Source organism: Ovis canadensis, chromosome 24, assembly GCF_042477335.2.
Source record: "Ovis canadensis isolate MfBH-ARS-UI-01 breed Bighorn chromosome 24, ARS-UI_OviCan_v2, whole genome shotgun sequence".
Taxonomy (NCBI): Eukaryota; Metazoa; Chordata; class Mammalia; order Artiodactyla; family Bovidae; genus Ovis; species Ovis canadensis.
This window is the reverse complement of record NC_091268.1, coordinates 16,620,580-16,643,238: the sequence shown is the minus strand read 5'-3', so window position 1 is coordinate 16,643,238 and position 22,659 is coordinate 16,620,580. Positions and strand designations below refer to the sequence as shown.

Genomic DNA, 22,659 nt, shown 5'->3' with positions numbered 1-22,659 from the left:
CTGGCCCCGGGCTTCTCCCAACTCGGCGGGCTGACCGCCAGCGCTGCTGCAGGACTCGGGCAAGGCTGACCTGGCTGCCGCAGTCCCAACAAGGGCGCCCCACCACACACGCTCCCCTGGGGTTTACAGGAAGTTCCAGCCCAGGCCTGTGGGTGTCAGGGGACAGGCGCCGGGCCTCTCGCTGGCTGGGAGCTTTGCGGTGCAGAGGCCCCAGGGCCCGACTCCTGCTGAGTCTGCACTTTCTACTGTGTAAATGCGTGTTTGCCCTGTAAACTTCTGGGTGTGGACTTTCTCCCTGCAGATCTATAATTTCTCAGAAGAGCAGCTGAGAGATGACCTGGAAAAAAATCAAAGCTTGATAAAGGGAGGAAGACAAAGCCAGTCCTTGAGTCATGGGATGAGCAGGGGAGGAGCCACGAGGCAGGGGTCTCTGGGCCCCGGGGGCTCCTGCCTCACTGGGAGGCCTCCACAAGCCTAGCCTTACCCACGCATGGTTCTGCCTTTTTCAAGCCCTGCTGACACAGGCCCTCCACCCCAGGCAGAGCAGAGGAAGGGGTGGGCGGGCACAGCAGCCATGGGCAGGGTCCTGGTGAAGGGGAGGGGCAGCTGGAGGCCAGCCCAAGGACGCAGCTGGGTCTGGAGGAGCCGCACCCAGCCTCCCACGTCTGACCTGGGGCTGACCTCAGGCCAGACACTGGGCCCCCCGAGGCCTGCACACTGTGGGGTGGCCGTGCCCCACAGGTACCCCAGAGGGCAGGATGGGGCCACTGCTTCGGGGGCTGGTCTCACAGCCCCAGGATCTGGCCCCCGAGGCCAGGCCACCCCCACTCTCCTCTCTGGAGAATAGGGCTGTGAAAGCAAACAGAGCAGCCAGGACCCGGCCAAGCATTCCTAGAAGAGGCTGGGGGTGGGGCACGGCCAGACAGCAGCTGACCCTGAGGTCACGGGAGAAGAGGAGGCTGGGCCGGGCCCTGGGAGCTGACCGAGGACCCCACCCAGGTGGGGAGGAACGGGCGGGGCGTGGTCAGCATTCGGGGGACTGGCAGGCCCAGCTTAACTCCCACACGGCCATCGGCTGGGCAGGGAGCCCCCAGGAGCCCCCGAAGGGCCCCCACCCCCAAGCAGGGGGAGGCTGAACACTAGCCCCTCACAGGCTGCTCCAAGGGAGACCCCCGCCCAGCACTGCCTGCAGCCCCAGCTCCGAGGCCAGCCCTGCAGGGGGATGGGGGGCAGGGGAGCCGGGACGATAGGGATGGGCCCTCGGGCCTCAGAGCCACACCGGCCCCCTCGCCCCGCCCCCAGCCCGTCCCTTGTGCCACCTGCCCCACACTGCGCTCTGAGCCGCCGCTGGCGCCCGGCAGGAGGGGGTTAACGGCGCTGGGGCCAGCAGCTGGGCTGGCCGGCGACACGGGTGCTGCCCCGCGGAGGGGAAATCCAGAGGGCAGGAGCAGCGGCCCAGCAGACGACCCGCTCCCGCTCAGCACGAGGGATGGCCCCAAGCAGAGGTGAGGCTCCCTCGGCCCCGCCACTCGCGCAGGGGTGGCCAGCCCATGCCCCCGGCCTACCATGGTAGGGGCTGCCCCCGGGAGGGCTTCGCTCTGGGAGCCCCCGGGGGAAGCCTGGCCGCTCCTCTGGGGGGTGCGCCCACCTCCTCTCCCACCCCGGGCCCTGGCGGGGGCGCAGGGGATGCAGGGCCTCGCACAACCCCAGGGCCCCGCCCAGGCCCCCCCAACTCCTTGGAGGCCAGGCCACTGCCACCCCGTCCCCTTGCGGAGCCTCGCCCACCCCAGCTGCTGTGGCCACCCTGAGACCCGGAGCACTCAGGGCAGGGAGGGGCCCGCTGCGGGGGACAAGCCCAGTGCCCAGTGGAACTTCCGGGGGGCCTTGAGGGGAAGCCTGGCATCCTTTGTCCAGTGACAGAACCAGTCTCCAGTGGTCAATGGCCTGGGGCCCCATCTGCCCGCGAGGCTGGCACCCTCCTCCTCTCCCCACGCTGGCGCTGGGCTACGTCCCTGGTACGTGCCACACACATACCAGGGAGGGGAGCGCCCCCGATTGGGTGGTCTGACTGGGGCAGTGGGCATCCAGCTCAGTGTCCAGGCCCTCAGGGCAGCAAGCGCTTGCCCACCCAGGCCTGCTCCAGAAGGTTCTGTCGCTCACACCTTCCTCCAGGCCTGCCTGGCAGCCGAGGCTGGCTTGAGTGTCCACCTTGGAGATGAGACTGACCCACGGCCTAGTGGCCAGGTCCCTGGTCCCCAGTTCCCTCTGGTCCTGCACAGTGGAAAGGGCAGCCGGTCTTGACCTGGAGGACGTCCCGGTCCTGCCCGTTGACGTGGGGCCCGCGTCTCTCGCCCACACCGCCCGCTCTGGTCAGTGGGGCCTTCTCTTAACGGGTGTGTGTCGTGGTCCTGGGGTGCAGCTGAGGCCTGGAAGGTCCCATGTCTTGCTCCGACCTGAGTCCCCGTCCCGGGCCCCTCCCCAAGCCCCTCTCCCCGCAGGAGGCCCGGCCCTGGTGGTGCTGCTGGTCTCCTGGGCAGCGCTGGGTCCCCACGGCCTGGAGGGAGTGGAACCCACGGCGCCAGCAGACCCTGAGGGCCTGCAGTGCCCAGCCGTCTGCTCCTGTGGCCATGACGACTACACGGACGAGCTCAGCGTCTTCTGCAGCTCCCGGAACCTCACGCGGCTGCCAGGGGGCCTCCCACCCGGCACCAGGGCGCTCTGGCTGGATGGGAACAACTTCTCCTCCATCCCTGCGGCCGCCTTCCGGAACCTCTCGGGCCTGGGCTTCCTCAACCTGCAGGGCAGCGGGCTGGCCAGCCTGGAGCCGCAGGCGCTGCTGGGCCTGCGCAGCCTGTGCCACCTGCACCTGGAGCGCAACCGGCTGCGCGCGCTGGCGGCCCACACCTTCCTGCACACGCCCGGCCTGGCCTCGCTCGGCCTCAGCAACAACCTGCTCAGCCGCCTGGACGAGGGCCTCTTCCAGGGCCTGGCGCACCTCTGGGACCTCAACCTGGGCTGGAACAGCCTGGCTGTGCTGCCCGACGCCGCGTTCCAGGGCCTGGCCGGCCTGCGGGAGCTGGTGCTGGCAGGTAACAAGCTGGCCTACCTGCAGCCTGCGCTCTTCTGCGGCCTGGGCGAGCTGCGAGAGCTGGACCTGAGCCGGAACGCCCTGCGCAGCGTCAAGGCCAATGTCTTCGTCAAGCTGCCCAAGCTCCAGAAACTCTACCTGGACCACAACCTCGTGGCCGCCGTGGCCCCGAATGCCTTCCTGGGCATGAAGGCGCTGCGCTGGCTGGACCTGTCGCACAACCGCGTGGGCGGCCTCCTGGAGGACAGCTTCCCGGGGCTGCTGGGCCTGCACGTCCTGCGCCTCTCGCACAACGCGCTCGCCGGCCTGCGGCCCCGCACCTTCAAGGACCTGCACTTCCTGGAAGAGCTGCAGCTCGGCCACAACCGCCTGCAGCAGCTGCCTGAGGAAGCCTTTGCGGGCCTGGGCCAGCTGGAGGTGCTGGCGCTCAACAACAACCAGCTGCAGGAGCTCAGGCCCGGCGGCTTCCTGGGCCTGCTCAACCTGGCCGTGCTCAACCTCTCCAGCAACTGTCTGCGCGACCTCCCAGAGCGGGCCTTCCAGGGCCTGGCCAAGCTGCACAGCCTGCACCTGGAGGGCGGCTGCCTGGCCCGCCTGGGCCCGCTCGCCTTCGCGGGCCTCTCGGGGCTGCGCCGGCTCTTCCTCAAGGGCAACAGCATCACAGACGTGGACGAGCGCAGCCTGGGGGGCCTGGTCGAGCTGCTTGAGCTGGATCTGACCGCCAACCAGCTCACGCACCTGCCCGGCCGGCTCTTCCAGGACCTCGGCCGCCTGGAGTACCTCCTTCTCGCCCGCAACCGGCTGTCGGCGCTGCCGGCGGACTCCCTGGGGCCCCTGCAGCGCACCTTCTGGCTGGACGTCTCGCACAACCGCCTGGAGGCGCTGCCCGCGGCTGTGCTCGCGCCGCTCAGCCGCCTGCGCTTCCTCAGCCTCCGAAACAACTCACTGAGGACCTTTGCGCCACAGCCCCCGGGCCTGGAGCGCCTGTGGCTCGAGGGCAACCCCTGGGACTGCAGTTGCGCGCTGGGTGCCCTGCGGGCCTTCGCCCTGCAGCAGCCAGCCTCCGTGCCCCGCTTCGTGCAGGCCCTGGCAGAGGCCGATGACGACCGCCAGCTGCCCTTGCTGGCCTACAACAACATCACCTGCGCCAGCCCGCCCAGCCTGGAGGGCCTCGACTTGCGCGACGTTGGCGAGGCCCACTTTGCCCACTGCTGACCCAAGGCTGCCCCGGCGTCTTGACGGGCCCTCGCGACTCCGGGGGGACACAGTTCAGGACCTGCGGGCCCCAGCCTGCTCCCTGAGGGCCTGTTCATGAGGGTCGGGGACATGGCCTCCCCAGCTATCATCAATTAAAGCAACCAAATAAACGGGGCCACGTGTGCGGGCCGGGTGCAGCTCAGTGTGGGTGGGGTGCTGCTAGCCAGGGCCCCTTTGGCGGCCGCAACTCCGCGGCCCCGTGGCCTGCCCTGCGCCCAGCCTCCCTTCTCATCTGAGAGTCCCCCCCGCTGGGAGCGGTGGGCCCTCACTCTGGCTCCGGGAGCCTCATGCGTCAGCCCCTCACCAGCGTCCTCAGAGGCAGCTTGGTCCTGGGAAGCGGGGCCGGAGGGTGTGCTCCCAGCTGCACCCCTGACCTGGATGCACCCCTGGCCGAGCACCCAGGCTCTTCCGCGGGAGAGTGGCACACGGGCCGCCGTTCCACCGCCCAGGATGCATCCCAGCCTCCCCAGGACCCACGCAGGGAAGAGGCCTGGGGCTCCGCTCCACACTCGCCTCTCCTGCCCGTCAGCCTTGCCCCCGGCCTGGGGCGGGCCCTCAGCTATCTCTGGGCCAAGTCTGGCCACTCACACACCCCAAGTCACCCGACGCTCCACATGAGACTCACCTGAGTCTCCAGGGGCCTGTCGACAGCAGGACTGCTGGCCAGTTCTGGGACTCGGGGGTGGACATGGCGGGACCAGGGCGGAATGCTCTAGAAAGGTGAGACGTGTAAACACGGCTGTGCGATGCGTTTATTTCAGCTCCTCTGAGTTATAAGTTTGACCCCTTACTGGGTGTCACCTCCTTCACTGGGATTCTGGGCCAGCGGGCCAGACAAGCTTCCAGACGCACCAGCTCTGTGGTGCGTGAACAACGTGGAGACTTGGCTGTCGGGAGCAGCTGTCTCTCTGGGCCACAGGGGTGCAGACCTGCGCCAGCAGGCAGGGCAGGCCATGGCGTGGGGAGCCCACGCCATCCCTGGGTGACCGGGTGGAGCCACTCATTGTCGGCGGCTCAGCCGAGAGGCTGCCGAAGCTCCGCAAACGTCCAGGGCGGGCCCCGTGGGGAGAGCGGCACACAGGGCCTGGCCGGGCCCCTGCTCCAGACCTCCAGCCCCACAGCGCACAGGAGTGCTCAGCCCGCCTCGGTCAGGAGAGCCCCGCGGGCGTCTGGCTGAGAATCTTCTGGGCGATGGAGGAGAGCGCGGGGAAGGCGGGGCTGTCGGGAAAGTCCTGGATGAAGTCCCGGCCATCCTCCAGGCTCCGCGTGAGCTCGGGGTCCAGGGGCACCGAGCCTGGGCAGGGGCGGAGAGTGGGCGGTGAGGGCCAGGCTGGGAGGCCCTGTCCACCCCCTCAGCCCAAGAGCCCGCGGGCAGCATTGCCGATGGCCCACAGGACCAGTTCCCGGGCTCAACCTCCCCAGGACACCCAGCAGCTGCCCAGCAGGCCCCGCCGCCTCCCAGGTGCTCCTGCAGAAGAAAGCACCGGATGCCTGTGGATGGCAGCTCTCACCGGGGTGGGGAGTCGGCAGGGCGGGAGGAAGCCCCCTCTCCCGGGGGCGGGGGCAGGGCCCTGCGGCAGCCCCAGCCCACTCACCCAGGAAGGGGACGCCAGCATGTCTCGCCAGCTCCTCGCCGCCTCCCCTGGAGAAGATGTTGGTGCACTCCTGGGACACACAGACACCGGGTCCACCTCCATCCTCTCTGCCCACAGTGGGCCGGGCCTTGGCGGGGGGTGGTGCTGGCTGCCCACACCCAAGACCACCCAGGACTCACCGAGCAGTGGGGGCAGACAAAGCCACTCATGTTCTCCACGAGCCCAATCACCCGCAGCCCCACCTTCCTGCAGAAGGTCAGCTCCCGCCTCACGTCCCCCACAGACACCGCCTGGAGACCAGGAAAGGGGCAGGGGCAGCAGATGGGCGAGGAGGGCACAGCAGAGCCTGCCCCGGGGCGAGGGCGCCTGTGCGGGAACAGTACCTGGGGCGTGGTGACCACGAGGGCCCCCAGGGGGCTGTAGGGGCGCAGGGCGTCCACCACGGCCATGTGCTCATCAGAGGTCCCTGGGGGCGTGTCCACAACCAGGTAGTCCAGCTGCCCCCAGGCCACATCAGACACAAACTGCTTTATCAGTGCTGTGGAGACCCAGGGAGGCTCAGGATTGGGGGCAGCAGGTGGGTGGGCAGGGTCTCACCGGGCCCACACCTGCTCCCCTCCCAGGGCAGGGCGACCTTTGGGCCCGCGGCCCATTCGGAGAGCTGTGTGTGCCACTGTGCCCCAGGAGCAGGGAGAGACTCTTCCCCAGCACGCCCCCAGGACTTCTGCTCGGGCCCTAGCTTCGGGCACATGTCTGTGCCCGAGAGACGGCCTGTGGGGAACGCGGGCATGGCCTGGGAGCACCCCCCGCCTTGGGCCTGCTCCCACACCTGGCAGCCCCGTGCTGGCCCTTAGAGGGAGCCAAACACCGTTTGCTGGGGCAAAGGCACCAGAGCCCGTCCGGGCACCCCACAGGGCGCCTTCCTGCCTGGGGGAGGACCAGGCAGCTGAAGGGTTCACGGCTGAGGCTCACGCTCTCACTCCCCAGGCCAACTGTCTGCGTACTTGCAGGCTCAACGGGTCAGGGTTGGGGGGAGTGTCTTGGAAGTGAAGACCCGCACCAGTCTTTCCCCCAGCACCCGAGGTGGCGGGGCGGGTGGGGAGCCGGCAGCCTGGCGTGGCATTACCATTCTTCTTGGGGCCTCTCCACACCACAGCCTCGTCCGGCTGCTCCAGCAGGAAGCCCATAGACATGAGGGAGATGCTCTGCTCCCGGTCCACAAAGACGGGCACCCAGCCACTGTCACCCTGGTGCACCGCCCTGCCCTGCACCCGGAGCATGCGGGGGACGCTGGGGCCGCACAGGTCCACGTCCAGGATCCCCACCTGCAAGGGGGCGTCCACGCGGCTCGTGAGGGCCTCTGGCCAGGTGCCGCCCTGTGTGCCCACCCAGGAGAGCGGGGGCTCACGAGGAGACAGGAGGCGCTCACCTTCTTGCCCGCGTGGCGCAGGGCCAGTGCCAGCTCCGTGGAGATGGTGCTCTTCCCGACGCCCCCCTTTCCTGAGAGGACAAGGACGATGTGCCGGACGCCGGCCAGGTTTCCAGGCTCTGGTTGGAAAAACAGGGGAGGAAGGCCGGGTGTCTCCGTACCTTCCTTCCACTGCCCACTTCCCGTGCTCACCAGGCACTTCCTACGCCCAGGGCCTGAGAGGGCCGTCCTGAGACCTGCCCCATCATCTGGCACACGCAAACGCGGCCACGCAAGAGGGAATCCAGCAGACCCCAGACCCAACCTACTGCTTCCTCAGGAACGGTCTCCCCGCTCGGCCTGGAGCAGGGCTGCTGCGGCCGGAACTGCTGCAGACGCTCCGCTCCGCAGTGCGCACACTGAGTGCGTGCACCCCTGGCGTGCACAAGGCCAGCTCCAGCCAAAGCCTCCAGTGGCGCCGAGGGACGAGGGTGGAGACCACCGTGCTGCCGGCCCCTGTGCCGGCACCTACAGGTCTGGCCGCAGGCGGGCAGCGCCCTCCTCTGGGGGCAGAAGCGGCACTCCTGGCGGCCCCAGCCTCCTGCTCAGGAGGCACCCACACCATGTGAGGGCGGAGAAATCAGGTCACTCAGATGGCGCACGGTTGTGCCTTAAGAAACCCTGGGCACCCCCAGGGCACCACAGCGCCAGTGCCAGACCCCAGGCAGGCTCTGCCCCAGCTCCTGTTTCTCCCAGTGAGCCTGAAATGCCACCCTGAACACATTCACGACTCCCACCCCTGCTACCCCCCAGAGGCGCCATCATCTGTGTACAAACAACCCTCAGCCCCTGCAAAGCACCCTGAGGACCTCACCACAGAGAGTCCCACCCGGCCTGCAGCAAGCTGCTCATTTCAGCAGCCTCCCTGCACCCCGGCTCCCCAGGAATGGCTCAGGGCGAGGTGAGTGAACACGATCTCCCTCCTGACCCATCTCTTATAGACAGGTTCAAAGGCTGCTGCCACCAAAGGGTCCCTAGAAGGAACTCAGGGTGCACCTGGCCTGGTTTCTCCACAGGCTCTGGTCCTAAGGCGGTGCAGTGCCTGTCGTGGGTCTCTGTCTAGAGATCCTGTACGGTGACGAGGAAAGGGCACCATCCCCCAGTCGCAGATCACTGCCGACAAACACAAGCCTCGGCCACCTGCCTCAGGCAACTTCCGTGATGACTTAAAAGGCTACTATTTAAACTGCTTTAATAGCAGAAAGTAGTTGGGGAGGGGCTTCCCTGGTGGCTCAGTGGTGAAGAATCCTCCTGCCAATGCAGGAGACACGGGTTCGATCCTTGCTGTGGGAAGATCCCAAGTGCCACAGAGCAGCTGAGCTCGTGGGCCACAACTACTGAGCCTGTGCTCCGGGGCCCGGGGAACACAACTCCCGAAGCCCACAAGCTCTAGAACCTGTGCTTCGCAACAAGAGAAGTCACTGCTCGCCACAACTAGGGAAAAGCCCACACATCAATGAAGACCCAGCACCACCTATAAATAAATAAAAGTATCTTTTAGAAACAGTAGTTGACAATCAATTTCACCTTTCTTTGGTGGGTGGAGGGGCACCTGGGCAGAAACTTGGGAAAGAACAAGGCAGATGCAGGTCCTGACACCTGCGTGCCCTCCACACCAGCACTGCATTGCCAACCTAAGAGTGACGCCTTGCTCCCCTCACTGGTGGGACTGGGGAGCTTCATCTGTCCGAGCCTCAAGCAGGATACTGCGGCTCCCATCAGGTAACTGGAAGGAGCAGCCAACTTCCCAGACCACAGTTCTCAGGAGCCAACCACAAATTTCCCTCATAAGTAAACTCAAAGGCTTACAAACGATGACAAATCAAATGCACACCACTACACGGGAGAGGCTGCCCTGGAAGGGGCAAAGGAAAGCAGTCTCTCCCCACGGAGGGAAGTGAGGGACCCCACGTGTGGATGAGCCTTCAGTCCAACCAAATCAAGATTATCTGTTACACTGGACATGTACGGGAGTCCTTGTATGTAAAGAATCTCTCCAATAGGATAGAAGCAACTGACAACAGAAGCTGCCTCTGGGCACAGGGAGGTTTACTGCATAGCCCATGAGGCTTCTCGAATTTCTGTGTGCATTTGCCCCTCCATTAAAATAAGAAGTATTCATCATCAACCTGGAAACCATCCCCTCACCTTGTAGCAAGTGTGCCCGTATCATAACAAGCTTCTTCTGATTTTTCTCTCCCGTTTACATTTATAATCGGATGGATGAATCCAGCATTGTAAGCGTTTTGTGCTCAAGATATCAGACCCAAAGTCTTTTAGAAAATAATGTGGCTAAGGTCCGTCTAGACAAGGCTATGGTTTTTCCAGCGGTCGTGGATGGATGTGAGAGTTGGACTGTGAAGAAAGCTGAGTGCCAAATAATTGATGCTTTTGAACTGTGGTGTTGGAGAAGACTCTTGAAAGTCCCTTGGACTGCAAGGAGATCCAATCAGTTCATCCTAAAGGAGATCAGTCCTGGGTGTTCATTGGAAGGACTGATGCTGAAGCTGAAAATCCAATACTTTGGCCACCTCATGCGAAGAGTTGACTCACTGGAAAAGACTCTGATGCTGGCAGGGATTGGGGGCAGAAGGAGAAGGGGACGACAGAGAATGAGATGGCTGGATGGCATCACTGACTCGATGGACGTGAGTTTGGGTGAACTCCGGGAGTTGGTGATGGACAGGGAGGCCTGGCGTGCTGTGAGTCATGGGGTCGCAAAGAGTGGGACATGACTGAGCTGAACTGAATTGAATCTGTGCGAATCCGGCTGTGCCCAAGGTATACATTGGGTCTCAAGCAGATTTTATTAAAAAAAAAAAGGCTTAGAAAATCAGAATAAAACTTCTACAAAAAATAGAGAATGTGACGTTTCGGTTTCTCCTTCTTAGAGCGCCTTATTCAAGTAAGACCTTCTAAGCGCCGTAATGACACGTGCGCGCATCTCTGAGAACTTTATACCGCAAAATAAGACGGTGTGCTGAAACCCAGAGCCACGACTAGCAGCTGCGGGCCTGCCCCTTCCCTCTCGCCTCGGCGCCCGCCGACCCGCGACGCCCCGCGGCCACGCACACTCACCCGCAGCAGCTTCCATCCTCCCCTGCTCGCCCCGCGTCCTCCCCTCGCAGGCCGCCTCCCTCCAATCTGAGTGAAGCGCCTTCGGACCAATGGGCAACGCGAACCCGCCTCGGCTCCCCTTGATAGGCCCACTCGCGCTACCCTTAGCCAATCAGATTGCGCAAGGGGGTGCACGCAGGTTCCGGAGCAGACGGAGTACAGGACGGGGACCCACTTCCGTGTCAACGCCCCAACACGGGACCCCTTCGTTTGCCCGCCCCACGCCCAATAGGCGTGCGGGACTTGTCTCCGACCGCTTCAGATATGGCCAATGAGGACGTCGAGGTAGGATTGATAGGCCCAGCAGCCTCTCAGAAAGAGGCATGTGCAGCGAGGCCCGCCCCTCTTTCGAACGCCGAAGTCGAGTGCTCTGCGGGACCAATGCGGCGCGGGGGGCGGACCGCGGGGCGGGGATTGTTTACGTCTTGCTCGGGAGCGGAAAGTAGGTCGCGGCTGGCCGGGCTGAACGCGGCGGCGCGGAGCGGCTGCAGGTGAGCGGCGGGCCTCGACCGCTCCTCCCCGAGTATTCCGGGCTCTGCTGCCCCGCCTGGATCGGGACCGCACCGCACCCGTTGGCCTCGCGGAGCTGCGGGCGGCGCGGCCGGCGCGCCTTTGTTCTGGCGGCGGCGGCGGCGGGGCCAGAAGAGGCGGGCGAGGCTCTGCGCCGCAGGCCGGGCGGGGCGGCGGGTGGGAGGAACCCCGCGACCTCGCCGACCCTTAGACAGTGCCATGCCCGACGGAGAAGCGACCCCTGCTGCAGCGGGGTCGTCTCGGGGCCGTGCATCCCGCGTGCACGGCCTGGCGCCTTCTGTTGCCGTGGCGGTGGCGGGCGGGGCTTAGGCCGGGCCCGCCGTGGCCGACTCCAGTAGCGAACTCGGGTCTGCAGACGGGCTCCCATCCCTCAAAAGCTGTGCCTGCGCGCGTCCCCTGCCGTCCCTCGGGATCGTGGCGGGGGACAGTCCCGGCCCTCCTGGGGAATTTCAGTACAAGATCCCAGAGATCGACTTGTAACTGTAAGTCGGGCTTGGAAGTTGAGAGCCAAAGAGGGGAGGGGAAAGCGTTCTGGGCAAAGGGCTGGAAAGAACCAGCAGCCGGAACAGGGCCGGAACTTGATGGGCTTGGTAGGATTTTGCATTTTATCCGGAGAACAAGGGCAAGCCCTGAGAAGTTTATAACTCGCTAATTAAAAATTTTTTAAGATTTGTGTTTCGAAAAAGCTGGGTTGTAGTGAATGAAGTGGGCGGACCCGGAGCGGAGGAGTCCTGCCGGGGTTGGGGAGGCGCGGTGGCGGCAGATGGTTCAGGACACCGTTGGAGGTGGTATGGGGCGTGGAGGGCCGTGGTGGGAGGAGGTGTTGGGATGACTGCTGTGTGTCTGGCATGAGGAACTGGGAGGATGGAGATGCCATTTGTCAAACTGGACACTGGAGGAAGGGCAGGCAGGGCTTGAGATGCCCGAGGAATGGGTAGGCAGGACACTTTGAGTTCCTGAGGCCAAGCTCAGAGAGGGCCCTTTGAGAGTCATGGATGTCTGGATGGTGTTCCATGCTCTCTACCTGAGTTTCATCAAGGTGCTTGGATCCTGGAGCGAGGTAGGAGCTTGTGAAGAGAGTTCCAGACCTGGGTGGGCCAGCACAGGCTGTGGGACCTACTGGTGTGCTGCGTCTTTCTCTGCTCCGACCCTGTGGTTTCTTCCAGCTCCTGTCCACCATGGCCAGGCGCCCGCGGAGCAGCAGAGCATGGCATTTTGTCTTGAGCGCAGCCCGCCGAGATGCGGATGCCCGGGCTGTCGCTCTGGCAGGGACTGCCAACTGGGGCTACGACTCTGATGGGCAGGTAGGTTCCAGTGGGTGAGGTCGGCATGGCTGGACAAAAGTGAGGAGACCCGCAGAGCAGGCACTGCCTGAACTGAGATGGGAAGGGAAAGATGGCCCTGGGGGCAGAGGACGAGGTCATCTCGGCTGGACCAGTAGCTGCATGTGCTGTTTCTGCTCTCCCAAGCACTTCACGCCAGTTAAGGACACATGTGGCCTTGTGTGGTAGGACCCCAAGGCAGATATGTTTCTATGTAGTGGGTGTCCGTGGGTACTTTGGTCAGTTCACTTACAAAAACGTTTCCATTCTATCTACTCAGCCCATTACAAGGGTGGTTATTGTTATCTCCAAGTGCAACTTTTTGGACATTTCCCCTGCCTGTTGAAGTCTGTGTTCTATATTTGTGTATATGCACCTGAAAAAAAGAACTTTGATTCTTAAAGACGACCAGTATTCCTGTGCCTTCCTGTGCTCAGGATCCTGAGCTCTGCAAGGCCCAGGAACACAGAGGCTGTGAGGAGGGGGGCTCAGCTGTCTATCTGCAGGGTAGGTTCCTGAGGGACCTGGGGCTTTGCAGCAGGAGCCTTATGGCACTGACCCTGCGGGGGGCTGTATGCACTCTGTGTCTGCAGTGGGGAGCCTCACAGTCAGGTTCCTGAACCTCTCAGGGCAAGAGCTGGGCTTCGGCTCTGCCCTGAGTCACCGCCGCTGTTCTTGGGGATCTCTTGACTTGGCTCTGGTCTGTTACCCTCACCCAGCCTTCGTGCCCTGGCTCAGCCAGGTGTCTTTGGGGGGACAGATGTCTCTCCCCCCACCTCCAGCATGAGGGCAGCTGAGAACCTGGAACCACCAGGCTTTGGGGGGGAATTGGAGCTGGTGGTATCCTGGGCCCCCTTCCTGGGCCTCCCTTAGCTCCCTGCCCAGGCCAGCAAGAGGCCCCAGCCTGCATTCCTGTCCCGCCTCCAGCTCCCACTGACCACGTGGCCTGGGCAGTCTTTCCTGCCTGCGCCTGCCTTGCTGGCTCATTGCTGTGGGATGTGGGAAGCGTCCAGGGGCTGGAGGCGCGGTGTCTGACACGCGCTTGCAGCTCGTCCTGTTGTCCAGCAGCCCCGAAGGCTGCACGCACACATCGCTGCCCCTGCTGCTCTGAACTCTCTGTGCAGCTTGTGGAGAGGCCAGTTCTACTCTCTGTGCAGGGGGTTACGTGCTGGATGCCAAGCGTGGGAACTCCAGGGCCAGCGGTGCTCAGGTCTGCACCCTGGCTTGGGGAGGGGTGTCTCCTCCCGCAGCAGGGAGCCTGCCTGTTCCCCAAGAGCCAGGTGCTGGGGCCCCTCAGCCTTTCCGCGGGTGCCCGTCTGACGGGCTCGACCTCCTTGCTCACTGCCCGGCCTCTGTGTTGCTTCCCTCCTGTGTGGTGCTCGGGGCTGAGTATGATCAGGCAGGGACTCCATCCTGGGGGGAGGAGGCAGGTGCGCAGGGAGCCGACAGGAAGGAAGAGGACACAAAGCCCAGGCCTGGCAGAGCCTCTTTGAACCGGTATTCAAGAGAGATCCAGGGGTGAACAGACCCCACCCCGACCCCAGGGGGACAGGGTGGGCAGGACAGGGGGCCGGGTAGGGGCACTGACGCTGTCTGAGGAGGGTAAGTCTGTTGACTTTGCTCTCAGGGGAGCAGAATCTCAGGTCTGAATAGGTCCACTGGACTGCTGTGCAGAGGGCATTTTGGGCCAGAGGGGCACCCAGAGGCCAGGAGAGTGAGGGCAGAGGCCTGAGCCTGACCAGGAGACCAGGCCAAGCTGGGAGAGTTCAGCACAGGCACGTGGAAGCGGTCTGTGCCCTGGGCCTTCGCTGGCTGGCTGGGGTCTGGAGTCCAGGTGGGTGTTTGGAGGCACCCTAGCTGGCTTTCAGGGGGGTCTGGTCAGCTGGTCTCTGGAACCTGACCAGTTCAGCCTTGGCGTCTGGTGCTGGGCTGACATCGGGCCCCTAAGGCTTGGAGTCTGTCCTGTGAAGACTAAGCCCCCGTGCAGAGGGCCTGCGACCGCAGGGCTCCCTCAGCAGGGCCCTGTGATGGGGGTTGAGCTGCCCCGGGCACAGACGGGGAGCCACAGTCTGGGCCAGGTGTGCAGGCCCTGCCACGGCGATCGGGCCCCCGGAGCCCAGCTGCTGCTCCAGGGAGACCAAGCTGCCTTCGTTAGGTCAGTGATGGGCTTTGCCACGGGCTCCCCTGTGTATCCGTGACCTAGGAGCTCCTGACCTTGAGGGATGGCTGAGTGTGCAGCCCCGCCGGGGGCTGATAAGCCACCGGGCCTCCAGGGCTCTCAACTCCATTCCCAGGAAGCTTCCTCATGGTCGGCCTTTGAGGAGGAGGCCAGAAGAGGTGTCCGTGGTGGCAGCGGCTGGCTGTGTCCCGGGGCCGGGGTGGTCCCCTGGAGGCCAAGCCCCAGGTCTCTCCCTCGGGACGTCCGGCTGTTGAGCCATGGGCCTGCAGCGGGGCAGGCGGGTGCAGGGTGGCTGGGCCGGTACCGGCAGGTTGGGCGGCGACATCTCCTATGTCCTTCAGCACAGTGACTCAGACTCCGACCCTGAGTGCGCGTCCCTGCCGTCGTCCATCCCCAGCGCCGTGCCCGTGACCGGGGAGTCCTTCTGCGACTGTGAGAGCCAGAGCGAGGCCTTCTGCGGCAGCCTGCACGCCGCCCACCGGGGCCGGGACTGCCGCTGCGGCGAGGAGGATGAGTGTGAGTGCCGGGCGTGGCGGGCGGTGCTCCGGGTGGGCCGGGGCTCAGCTGGGGCCTCTCGCTCTCGCAGATTTCGACTGGGTCTGGGATGACCTGAACAAGTCCTCGGCCACCCTGCTGAGCTGTGACAACCGGAAGGTCAGCTTCCACATGGAGTACAGCTGTGGCACGGCCGCCATCCGGGGCACCAAGGAGCTGGGGGAGGGCCAGCACTTCTGGGAGATCAAGATGACGTCGCCCGTCTACGGCACGGACATGGTGAGTGGCTGGTGGGCCCGGGAGGTGGGGGTGCTGCCAGGCGCCTCGGTCCCCTGCCCCCTCTGCCCGCTCCCGTTCCCAGATGGTGGGCATTGGGACGTCGGACGTGGACCTGGACAAGTACCACCACACATTCTGCAGCCTGCTCGGCCGGGACGAGGACAGCTGGGGCCTCTCCTACACAGGTGCGCAGGGCCCGGGCGGGCGGGGCTGGGGCCCCCAGGCTGTGGGGCTCAGCCCGACCCTGCTGCCCCCAGGCCTCCTCCACCACAAGGGTGACAAGACGAGCTTCTCCTCGAGGTTCGGCCAGGGCTCCATCATCGGCGTGCACCTGGACAGCTGGCACGGGACGCTGACCTTTTTCAAGAACAGGAAGTGCATAGGTGAGGCCGGGACCTCCTGTGGCCCCAGGGAGCAGGGTCAGAGCCCCCGGGGGGCTGAGTGCCCTGAGGCTGTTCCTCCCCCCGCCCCAGGCGTGGCGGCCACACAGCTGCAGAACAAGAGGTTCTACCCGATGGTGTGCTCCACGGCGGCCAAGAGCAGCATGAAGGTGATCCGCTCGTGCGCCAGCGTCACCTCCCTGCAGTACCTGTGCTGCTACCGCCTGCGCCAGCTGCGGCCCGGCTCGGGGGACACGCTTGAGGGCCTGCCCCTGCCTCCCGGCCTCAAGCAGGTGCTGCACCACAAGCTGGGCTGGGTCCTGAGCATGAGCCGCCAGCCCCCCGAGCCCTCGCCCGCGGCCAGCGGCCCAGAGCCCCGGCGCTGCCAGCGGAAGCGCTGCCGAAGGACCTAGCCTGCTCCCTGATCGTGCCTGTGGACTGCCCCAGGGCCGCCGAGGGGAGGACCGAGCCGAGGTTTGTCCCGCTGCCCCTCTGCTGCCTGAGGCTGGGACGGGCCTCGCCACAGGGGCTCCCGGCCGTTAGCCCTGTGACCCCCAAGACCCAGCCTGTCTGCTCCGGTGCTGGGCATGAGAACAGCTGCCGCCCCAGCGCGTCTGGGTTCAGGTCTGGGGGGCTGGCAGGGAAGGGGCTGGGGGCCTATAGGCTGCTGCCTGTGAGGAGGACGCAACTTGAGAGGTGGGCTCTCCCTGGCACCACCGGCCTCACGTTTTTCTTAACTTGCTTTGCATGTTGTCAGCTCTGTTCCTCCTGTCTGGGGCTGAAAGCAACCATAATAAACTCGAAGTCTGATGTCCACCTGCCTATAGAATGAAGTGGGTCAAAGTGAGGCCTGGGGCTCACAGGTGTCCGTGCTTGTCTCCTCTTGGGGCCTCACGGTACCCTGGGGAGAGGTAGCCTGGTTCTCTCCTCCCTCTAAACCTTGTCTTAAAAATGAAGGTACTTCCCCCCCAACCTCCCGGTGATGGGAGTTTCCCCTGTGGGATCCGAGGCCCCTGCAGCCCTTCTTGCTGGTGCCAGCTGTCTACCAGCCCCTCGGCCAGCGTGCATGCCCAGGGCACGTGAGCCCCACCCCCAACCGTCTCTAGACCTTCCGCAGGCGAGAGAAGAATTTTCTTCTCCCAGTTATGCAAGATTTCTCTCTGCCGTCCCCTCATCCCCCAGCTTGGGGTCAGACCTGACTAAGCCCCGGGTTCGGGGCACACCACCCCCTGTGGTTTCCCACGGGTCCCCTGGGAGGCTGTGTTCACTCCTGCCTGCAGGCGGGGGACGCCCTGTGCAACCCTCAGGCCTGCTCAGGAGCCCAGGTCCAGCAGGAGGTCGGGGTCAGTGGTGGTCAGGAAGAGGCAGATGCGGCGGGAGAGGTCGGGCCCCACCCTGCGGGGTGGTGCTCGCTTGCCCATCTTCACCGGGAGGTCAGCCAGCAGGGCCAGGCGCTCCTGCTCCGTGCCACAGGCCTCGTACGCCTAGGGAGGGCGCAGGGGTGAGCGGCAGGCCTTGGAAGCCGGCCCCCATACCTGGGGTCTGGGTGAGGGCGGGCACCCACCTGCTGCAGCAGGCGGGGGGATGGGAAGGCGCTGACAACGGCATCGGCCACGGCTGGGCTGACGCGGTTGAACTGCCTGACCTGCCGCCACCAGGCCCCCCGCAGCCCCATGCCGTCTCTGGCCACTCGCTCGCCTGCTGTCCAGCGCCCAGAGGTGCAGAAGGGGAAGGCCCCAGACTCCCGGGCCTGCCTGGGGAAGGGGTGCAGGGAGGTGCTAGAGGCTCCTCGCCTCTGCCAAGCACCCCGTCCCCCGCTCAAGAGAGCCTGGGACTGCTTGGCCCTTGGACACTGCCGCCCCCACCCCTCCAGCAGCTCCCAGAAGGGAGAGGGTCACGCACTTGAAGGGGCGCTGGGCGAGGGCTTTGGTGAAGGCGCACACGTGTTGGCTCAGCTCCTGCCAGGAGGCCACCAGCAGCACGTCCACGTTCGCCCAGAGCTGCAGGTGCACCAGGGCCTAGGTGGGAGTGACCGCGGTGTGGGGCACAGGGCTCCCCAACAACACATGCCCCCACAGGCTACACCAGCCCCCGATGCGCCCTGGACAGCAGCCAAGGACCAGGCCCCAGGCCCACCTGACTGCCTCACCTCCTCCACCTCAGGCCAGCCGACCGCCGCCTCGGTGCAAGTGACCGCTGGATGCTCTGGCTGCTGTGTCTCCTGGGCGGTGGGCTGCTGAGACCTGGGCAGATGGACAGTCCCTCTGGCCCCCCGACCCTCCTCCCTCCCCACAAGCTGCCCAAGGGAGGGGGTCAGCTGTGACGCCAGCCCCCAGAGCCACCCCGCCTTCCCCTGGACCCTCCCATCCCGGTGATGCGGGCCAAGGGTGTCAGGGTGACTAGTACCACAGGTAAGTGTCCAGCCCGATGACAGCTAGGTGGAGACAGCCAGGGCTCTCAGGTGTGACCCAGGGCATGGAACAGGTCAGGCCACATACCTGCAAGCCAAGGAGGCTCACCTGTTCCTCAGGGCTGCGGCAGGCAGGGTCCACCGGCCAGCGCCAGCTTGCAGGAGGCAGAGAAGCCAGCCCAAGAAGGAGCCCTCGGTGCTGGGAGGGGCGGGGTGGACTCCTCTGCCCGGCCTGCTCTCCAGAAAACCAGCCCTGTGCTTCCCACAGGAAGGTCTACAAAAGTCCCCAGGCACATCCTAGGCACCTAGAAGACTTGGGCTGAAGCCCCCTCCCCATTCCTGGCCCACCTCTACCTGGCACAGAACAGGTGCTTGATGAACCGTGAACCCTGAGATCCAGGGCCTGCCAGAGGGTCCGACCTAAACACACTCTGGTGCAAACGTCAGCTGAGAGAGCAAGCCCTATTTCTCCCCTGGCTGGGTTGTGGGGTGTCACAAGGCCGACTGCACAGCCAGCCTGTGGCCCTGGTCCCCAGGCCCCCACCCCTAACTTCTGACTCAGGGCTCAAGAGTACCTGCCTTATCGTGGCTTCTACAGCCCAGCGGTTTCCCCCACTTCAGCCCTGATGCCCAAGGCAAAGCTCCCAGCCCTGCCATCTGCTGACAAGGCTCTTTGCCCGCTCCCCCGCCGCACCTGGGTCAGCTGGACAACGCCCCGCACAAATTCTTCAGGCTCCAGCAGCCGCAGCACGTGGGGCTCATCCTCAGCCCACACCTCAGGGGGCACCTGGGGAACATGGGGGGAGCTGCTGCCCACCCCGGGCCACAGTCCGTGCCCCCAGGAGTGCCGGGGTTCACGCAGGTTCTCCCAGGACTGCTCTCCACCAGCCCAGCGTCCCGACTTCTACTAACACCGACCCAGAGTGCCAGGCGGCTACGCCTGCGGCCGCAGCCTTGGACGGGCGGGAGGGCCGGTCCCTCAGCGCGGCCCATCCTTCAGGCTCTAGGTCCCAGCCTTGTACAGCCTTCTCCGCGACCCCCATTCCAAGTTCACTGCTCTGGGAAACGTGCCTCTCAGAGCAGCTCTGCCACGTGAAACACCCAACCCCGGGCTGCACTCGGCCCCCACCCCCGGGACACTCACACCGCGCGGACAAGGGTCTGGGCTCGCTCGGCTCCAGCGGAGGCTCCGCGCCGGGCGCTGCGGCTCCGCGCGGGGCTCACAGCCCAGGGCGTGCAGGGCCTCCATCAGGGTGTCGGCACCGGCGTCTTCCAGGACGGCTGGGACGGGGCGCAGGGGGGCCGGCGGTCACTGCTCCCTCCCCCGCGCGGGCACCAGACACCCACCGCCCGGACAGCGCGCTGCCAGCACTGACCCCCGGCTGGCTCCCAGGGCGCAGGGAGGAGTCCGTCCAACCGGGCCCAAGGCCGGGCTCCCACCCGGGCGGCTCTCCGTACCTGGGTCCACGAGCACCGCCAGGCGACGCACCGCCTGCCCGGGCCGCAGCCGTCGCAGCGCCTCGGCCGCCGGCCTGCGCTCTCCAGCCGGGTCCCGGGCCTTCGCGGGGGTCTCCGCGCCAGCCGGGCCCTCGGCGTCCGAATCCGAGATCTCCCACGTCGGGGGCCGCCGCTGCCCCGGGCCCCGGCGGACGCCCCCGGCCCTCCCGAGCCCAGCCCTCGCCATGGCCCACCCGGCCCCTTCTCCGCTTCCGGCCGCGCCCGGACTCATTTGCGGGGGACACCCGCCGCTTCCGGCGCCAGGCGCGGCGGCGGCGGGGTCTTCCGGCCGGACCGAGGAGGCCTCCCTGGCCATGGCGCGCAGAAAGGTGCGGCCGCGGCTGATCGCCGAGCTGGCCCGCCGTGTGCGGGCCCTGCGCGAGCAGCGGGAGCGGCCGCGCGATTCGGTGCGCTACGCCCTGGACTACGAGACGCTGACACGGCCGCACTCGGGCCGCAAGCTGCCCATGCGAGCATGGGTCGACGTGCACCGCGAGAGTCGGCTCCTGCAGCTGCTCGGCCGCCTTCCGTTCTTCGGCCTGGGCCGTCTGGTCACGCGCAAGTCCTGGCTGTGGCAGCACGACGAGCCGTGCTACTGGCGCCTCACGCGCGTCCGGCCGGACTACACAGCGCAGGTGCGCGCAGCCGGAGCGCCGCGCCGCTCCCGGCCCCGCGCGGCTCCCGCGCCTCCCCTGCGCGCCACTGAGTGGGAGGAGGTCTTCGGTTGCCCGAGCCCTGGGCGAGCGCTTTCCGAGCTGACCTCCTCCCCCACTTGCTTTACAGAACCTGGACCACGGGAAGGCCTGGGGCATCCTGACCTTCAAAGGTAAGACTCGGTGGGGAGGCTGCCCGCAACAGGCTGTTCCGGCAACGTCTGAGCGAGGGCCCTCGGTCTCCTCTCCCCAGGAAAGACGGAGAGTGAGGCCCGGGAGATCGAGCAGGTCATGTACCACGACTGGCGGCTGGTGCCCAAACACGAGGAGGAGGCCTTCACCTCTTTCACGCCGGCGCCAGAGGAGACGCCGTGCCCCGTCCCCTACCCGCCGCTCCTCCGGGCCATGATTCTAGCAGAGCGACAGAAAAACGGAGACCCCAGCACGGAGGAGCCCATGCTCAGCCTGGAGAGGATACGCACTGATCCCTGGGACTATCCTGAGAATCTGGAGGCGAAGAAAAAGACTAAGGGCACCGCAGTCTAAAGTGCGGTAGCGGGCAGGCTGCCCCAGGGGTGCAAGACAGTGGGCACCCCTTTGGGTCACACCTGAATCGGCCCCCCTGGTATCTTGGATCTGACCTCCCCGCCGACTTGAGGATCTACGTTTTCGTAGAAAGGGTGCGGTCTGCACCTTGTCTCCTCTGTCCCGGCTTCACCAACGCGCAGATCTGACTGCCAGAAGTGGCTCCTGGGGGCACGCTGGAAGCAGCAGGGCAGCAGGTGTGGAGCCCTGTGCTGGCCTGTCACTTCCACCTTGGCTCCCCTTCCCACGACCCGGGCAGAAACTGAACACGAATAAAGGCACATGAAGTAGCCTGGGATGTGGCTTCTTTTGAGTTTGGGGTTGGGGGACCAAAGCGGGCTGGTGGCAGGGCTTCGGGGAGGAACAGGCTGTCACTGCTGCTTACGGCCGTTGATGCGGAGACCCGAGGGGACTGGGGCGGCCCGGGCGCGGCCGTAGAGGTCCCGGTGTGGTCCTGGACGACAGGTGCCGCCTCGCTAAGCCCACCGAGGCTGCGGCTCCCGGCGACAAGGCCGCTTTAAGCACAGGCTCCGCCCGGTCCGCGCCCCGCCCCCGCCTCGGGCCCGCGCCGCCCGCGCCCCGCCGTCGCCATCATGATCTGCCTGGTGCTGACCATTTTCGCCAACCTCTTCCCGGCGGGTGAGCGGCAGGGGCCGGGCCACGCGGGGCAGGGAGGGGGTGCGGCCGGGCTGGGCGGGCCGGGGAGGGGGCGCAGCCGGGCCTGACGCGCCCCGACCCCGCCGGTCCCCGCAGCCTATACCGGCGTGCACGAGCGTACCTTCCTGGCCGTGAAGCCCGACGGCGTGCAGCGGCGGCTCGTGGGCGAGATCGTGCGGCGCTTCGAGAGGAAGGGCTTCAAGCTGGTGGCGCTGAAGCTGGTGCAGGTGAGCGCCGGGGTCCCCAGCCGTGGGGAGCGCGGCGGGGTCTACGGGCGTGGGGCGGGGCCCCGGGGGCCAGAATCCCCAGAGCACGCGGCCTGTCTCCCTACCTCCCCAGGCTTCGGAGGAGCTGCTGCGGGAACACTATGCCGAGCTGCGCGAGCGCCCCTTCTTCGGGCGTCTGGTCAAGTACATGGGCTCCGGGCCGGTGGTGGCCATGGTGAGTGTCGGCGGGCGGGCAGGTGGGCGGGACGCTGACCCGGCGCTGACCTCCGACCCTGTCGGCAGGTGTGGCAGGGTCTGGACGTTGTACGCGCTTCCCGGGCGCTCATCGGAGCCACGAATCCGGCCGACGCCGCGCCCGGCACCATCCGCGGCGATTTCTGCATCGAGGTCGGCAAGTAAGTCGGGTTCCGACTCTCCCAACTGGGCTGCGCGGGGCCCTGACCGAGCTCTGCCTGCTCCGGGCTGTGCTCATGCCGCCTCTCCCGCACAGGAATGTGATTCACGGCAGCGACTCCGTGGAGAGCGCCCGCCGCGAGATCGCACTCTGGTTTCGCACTGACGAGCTCCTGTGCTGGGAGGATAGCGCGGGGCACTGGCTGTACGAGTAGCCGGGCCTCTTGGGCAGGTGTGCCATTCCGAAGAGGGCTGCGGCTGACCCCGCGCCCTCCAGGCCCCACCCCAGAGCTGTGGTAGACCCGCAGCAGCCTTCCCGAGCGCAGGTGGTTGCCCGCCTGCCGAGTTCTGGTTGCCTTCCTGCCCTGAATGGGGTTCTCAGGCGCCTCGGCCCAGCCCGCGCCCGTTTACAGCTCGCCTGCAAACGCACCAGGGTGCAGCTCTGGTACTTGGCTTGTCCCGGCATTTGTTTTTATAATAAACGGAAGAAAACTTTTGTGCTCCAGTTGGTTTGGGCGCAGGGACA

At 65.8% G+C, this 22,659-nt stretch overlaps 6 protein-coding genes across 26 annotated transcripts; 4 read left to right on the top strand and 2 right to left on the bottom strand.

Moving 5' to 3' along the window:
• The first annotated feature begins 917 nt into the window (after positions 1-917).
• On the top strand, positions 918-4,459 carry IGFALS (insulin like growth factor binding protein acid labile subunit). Its single transcript, XM_069570488.1, has 2 exons — positions 918-1,505; positions 2,484-4,459. The coding sequence occupies exons 1-2, from the start codon at positions 1,490-1,492 to the stop codon at positions 4,301-4,303; spliced, it is 1,836 nt and encodes a 611-aa protein (XP_069426589.1). The 5' UTR covers positions 918-1,489; the 3' UTR covers positions 4,304-4,459.
• Positions 4,460-5,079: 620 nt separating this feature from the next.
• NUBP2 (NUBP iron-sulfur cluster assembly factor 2, cytosolic) lies at positions 5,080-10,712 on the bottom strand. 9 transcript variants are annotated; one of them, XM_069570506.1, is made up of 8 exons: positions 10,487-10,558; positions 9,557-9,978; positions 7,370-7,488; positions 7,067-7,265; positions 6,324-6,478; positions 6,120-6,230; positions 5,941-6,010; positions 5,080-5,639 (listed from the first exon to the last, which is right to left on the bottom strand). In XM_069570506.1, exons 2-8 carry the CDS (start codon positions 9,579-9,581, stop codon positions 5,494-5,496), a joined length of 825 nt encoding a protein of 274 aa, XP_069426607.1. In that variant the 5' UTR covers positions 9,582-9,978; positions 10,487-10,558; the 3' UTR covers positions 5,080-5,493. The 9 variants fall into 9 exon arrangements, with proteins under 9 accessions (XP_069426607.1, XP_069426608.1, XP_069426605.1 ...); XM_069570507.1 differs by lacking the exon at positions 9,557-9,978 and having other exon boundaries at positions 10,487-10,712; XM_069570504.1 differs by lacking the exon at positions 5,941-6,010 and having other exon boundaries at positions 10,487-10,554.
• Positions 10,713-10,864: 152 nt separating this feature from the next.
• On the top strand, positions 10,865-16,525 carry SPSB3 (splA/ryanodine receptor domain and SOCS box containing 3). 3 transcript variants are annotated; one of them, XM_069570498.1, is made up of 7 exons: positions 10,865-11,016; positions 12,223-12,360; positions 14,899-15,073; positions 15,144-15,331; positions 15,414-15,516; positions 15,589-15,714; positions 15,805-16,525. In XM_069570498.1, exons 2-7 carry the CDS (start codon positions 12,235-12,237, stop codon positions 16,122-16,124), a joined length of 1,038 nt encoding a protein of 345 aa, XP_069426599.1. In that variant the 5' UTR covers positions 10,865-11,016; positions 12,223-12,234; the 3' UTR covers positions 16,125-16,525. The 3 variants fall into 3 exon arrangements, with proteins under 3 accessions (XP_069426599.1, XP_069426600.1, XP_069426601.1); XM_069570499.1 differs by having other exon boundaries at positions 10,909-11,538; XM_069570500.1 differs by lacking the exon at positions 10,865-11,016 and having other exon boundaries at positions 12,124-12,360.
• Positions 13,848-20,151, bottom strand: EME2 (essential meiotic structure-specific endonuclease subunit 2). 11 transcript variants are annotated; one of them, XR_011252746.1, is made up of 9 exons: positions 19,580-20,151; positions 19,266-19,402; positions 18,816-18,908; positions 18,118-18,353; positions 17,848-17,954; positions 17,614-17,711; positions 17,276-17,465; positions 16,907-17,195; positions 13,848-15,688 (listed from the first exon to the last, which is right to left on the bottom strand). XR_011252746.1 is itself a non-coding variant. In XM_069570495.1 (9 exons), the coding sequence occupies exons 1-8, from the start codon at positions 19,932-19,934 to the stop codon at positions 17,025-17,027; spliced, it is 1,248 nt and encodes a 415-aa protein (XP_069426596.1). In that variant the 5' UTR covers positions 19,935-20,151; the 3' UTR covers positions 13,848-15,688; positions 16,986-17,024. The 11 variants fall into 11 exon arrangements, 2 of the variants coding, with proteins under 2 accessions (XP_069426596.1, XP_069426598.1); XR_011252743.1 differs by having other exon boundaries at positions 15,843-17,195; positions 17,276-17,461; XR_011252741.1 differs by having other exon boundaries at positions 15,843-17,195; positions 17,614-17,729; positions 17,861-17,954.
• On the top strand, positions 19,933-20,817 carry MRPS34 (mitochondrial ribosomal protein S34). The gene is made up of 3 exons (XM_069571461.1): positions 19,933-20,253; positions 20,402-20,444; positions 20,525-20,817. Exons 1-3 carry the CDS (start codon positions 19,933-19,935, stop codon positions 20,815-20,817), a joined length of 657 nt encoding a protein of 218 aa, XP_069427562.1.
• NME3 (NME/NM23 nucleoside diphosphate kinase 3) lies at positions 20,525-22,629 on the top strand. The gene is made up of 5 exons (XM_069570519.1): positions 20,525-21,495; positions 21,610-21,740; positions 21,853-21,954; positions 22,023-22,135; positions 22,231-22,629. Exons 1-5 carry the CDS (start codon positions 21,450-21,452, stop codon positions 22,346-22,348), a joined length of 510 nt encoding a protein of 169 aa, XP_069426620.1. The 5' UTR covers positions 20,525-21,449; the 3' UTR covers positions 22,349-22,629.
• Positions 22,630-22,659: the final 30 nt, after the last annotated feature.

Coding starts and splice junctions, on each gene's coding strand:
- MRPS34 (XM_069571461.1), top strand. CDS start 19,933: ATGGCGCGCAGAAAGGTGCGGCCGCGGCTGATCGCCGAGCTGGCCCGC. Junction 20,254..20,401: donor GGCCGGACTACACAGCGCAG/GTGCGCGCAGCC, acceptor CTTGCTTTACAG/AACCTGGACCACGGGAAGGC. Junction 20,445..20,524: donor GGGCATCCTGACCTTCAAAG/GTAAGACTCGGT, acceptor TCCTCTCCCCAG/GAAAGACGGAGAGTGAGGCC.
- SPSB3 (XM_069570498.1), top strand. CDS start 12,235: ATGGCCAGGCGCCCGCGGAGCAGCAGAGCATGGCATTTTGTCTTGAGC. Junction 12,361..14,898: donor GCTACGACTCTGATGGGCAG/GTAGGTTCCAGT, acceptor TATGTCCTTCAG/CACAGTGACTCAGACTCCGA. Junction 15,517..15,588: donor CTGGGGCCTCTCCTACACAG/GTGCGCAGGGCC, acceptor TGCTGCCCCCAG/GCCTCCTCCACCACAAGGGT.
- NUBP2 (XM_069570501.1), bottom strand. CDS start 9,581: ATGATACGGGCACACTTGCTACAAG. Junction 7,489..9,556: donor ACGGGCACACTTGCTACAAG/GTGAGGGGATGG, acceptor TTTTCCAACCAG/AGCCTGGAAACCTGGCCGGC. Junction 6,479..7,066: donor GAGAGGCCCCAAGAAGAATG/GTAATGCCACGC, acceptor GGGTCTCCACAG/CACTGATAAAGCAGTTTGTG.
- EME2 (XM_069570495.1), bottom strand. CDS start 19,934: ATGGCCAGGGAGGCCTCCTCGGTCCGGCCGGAAGACCCCGCCGCCGCC. Junction 18,210..18,815: donor GCGTTGTCCAGCTGACCCAG/GTGCGGCGGGGG, acceptor CTTGGCTTGCAG/GTATGTGGCCTGACCTGTTC. Junction 17,196..17,275: donor CCCCCCGCCTGCTGCAGCAG/GTGGGTGCCCGC, acceptor CGCCCTCCCTAG/GCGTACGAGGCCTGTGGCAC.
- NME3 (XM_069570519.1), top strand. CDS start 21,450: ATGATCTGCCTGGTGCTGACCATTTTCGCCAACCTCTTCCCGGCGG. Junction 21,496..21,609: donor CGCCAACCTCTTCCCGGCGG/GTGAGCGGCAGG, acceptor CGGTCCCCGCAG/CCTATACCGGCGTGCACGAG. Junction 21,955..22,022: donor CCGGGCCGGTGGTGGCCATG/GTGAGTGTCGGC, acceptor CCCTGTCGGCAG/GTGTGGCAGGGTCTGGACGT.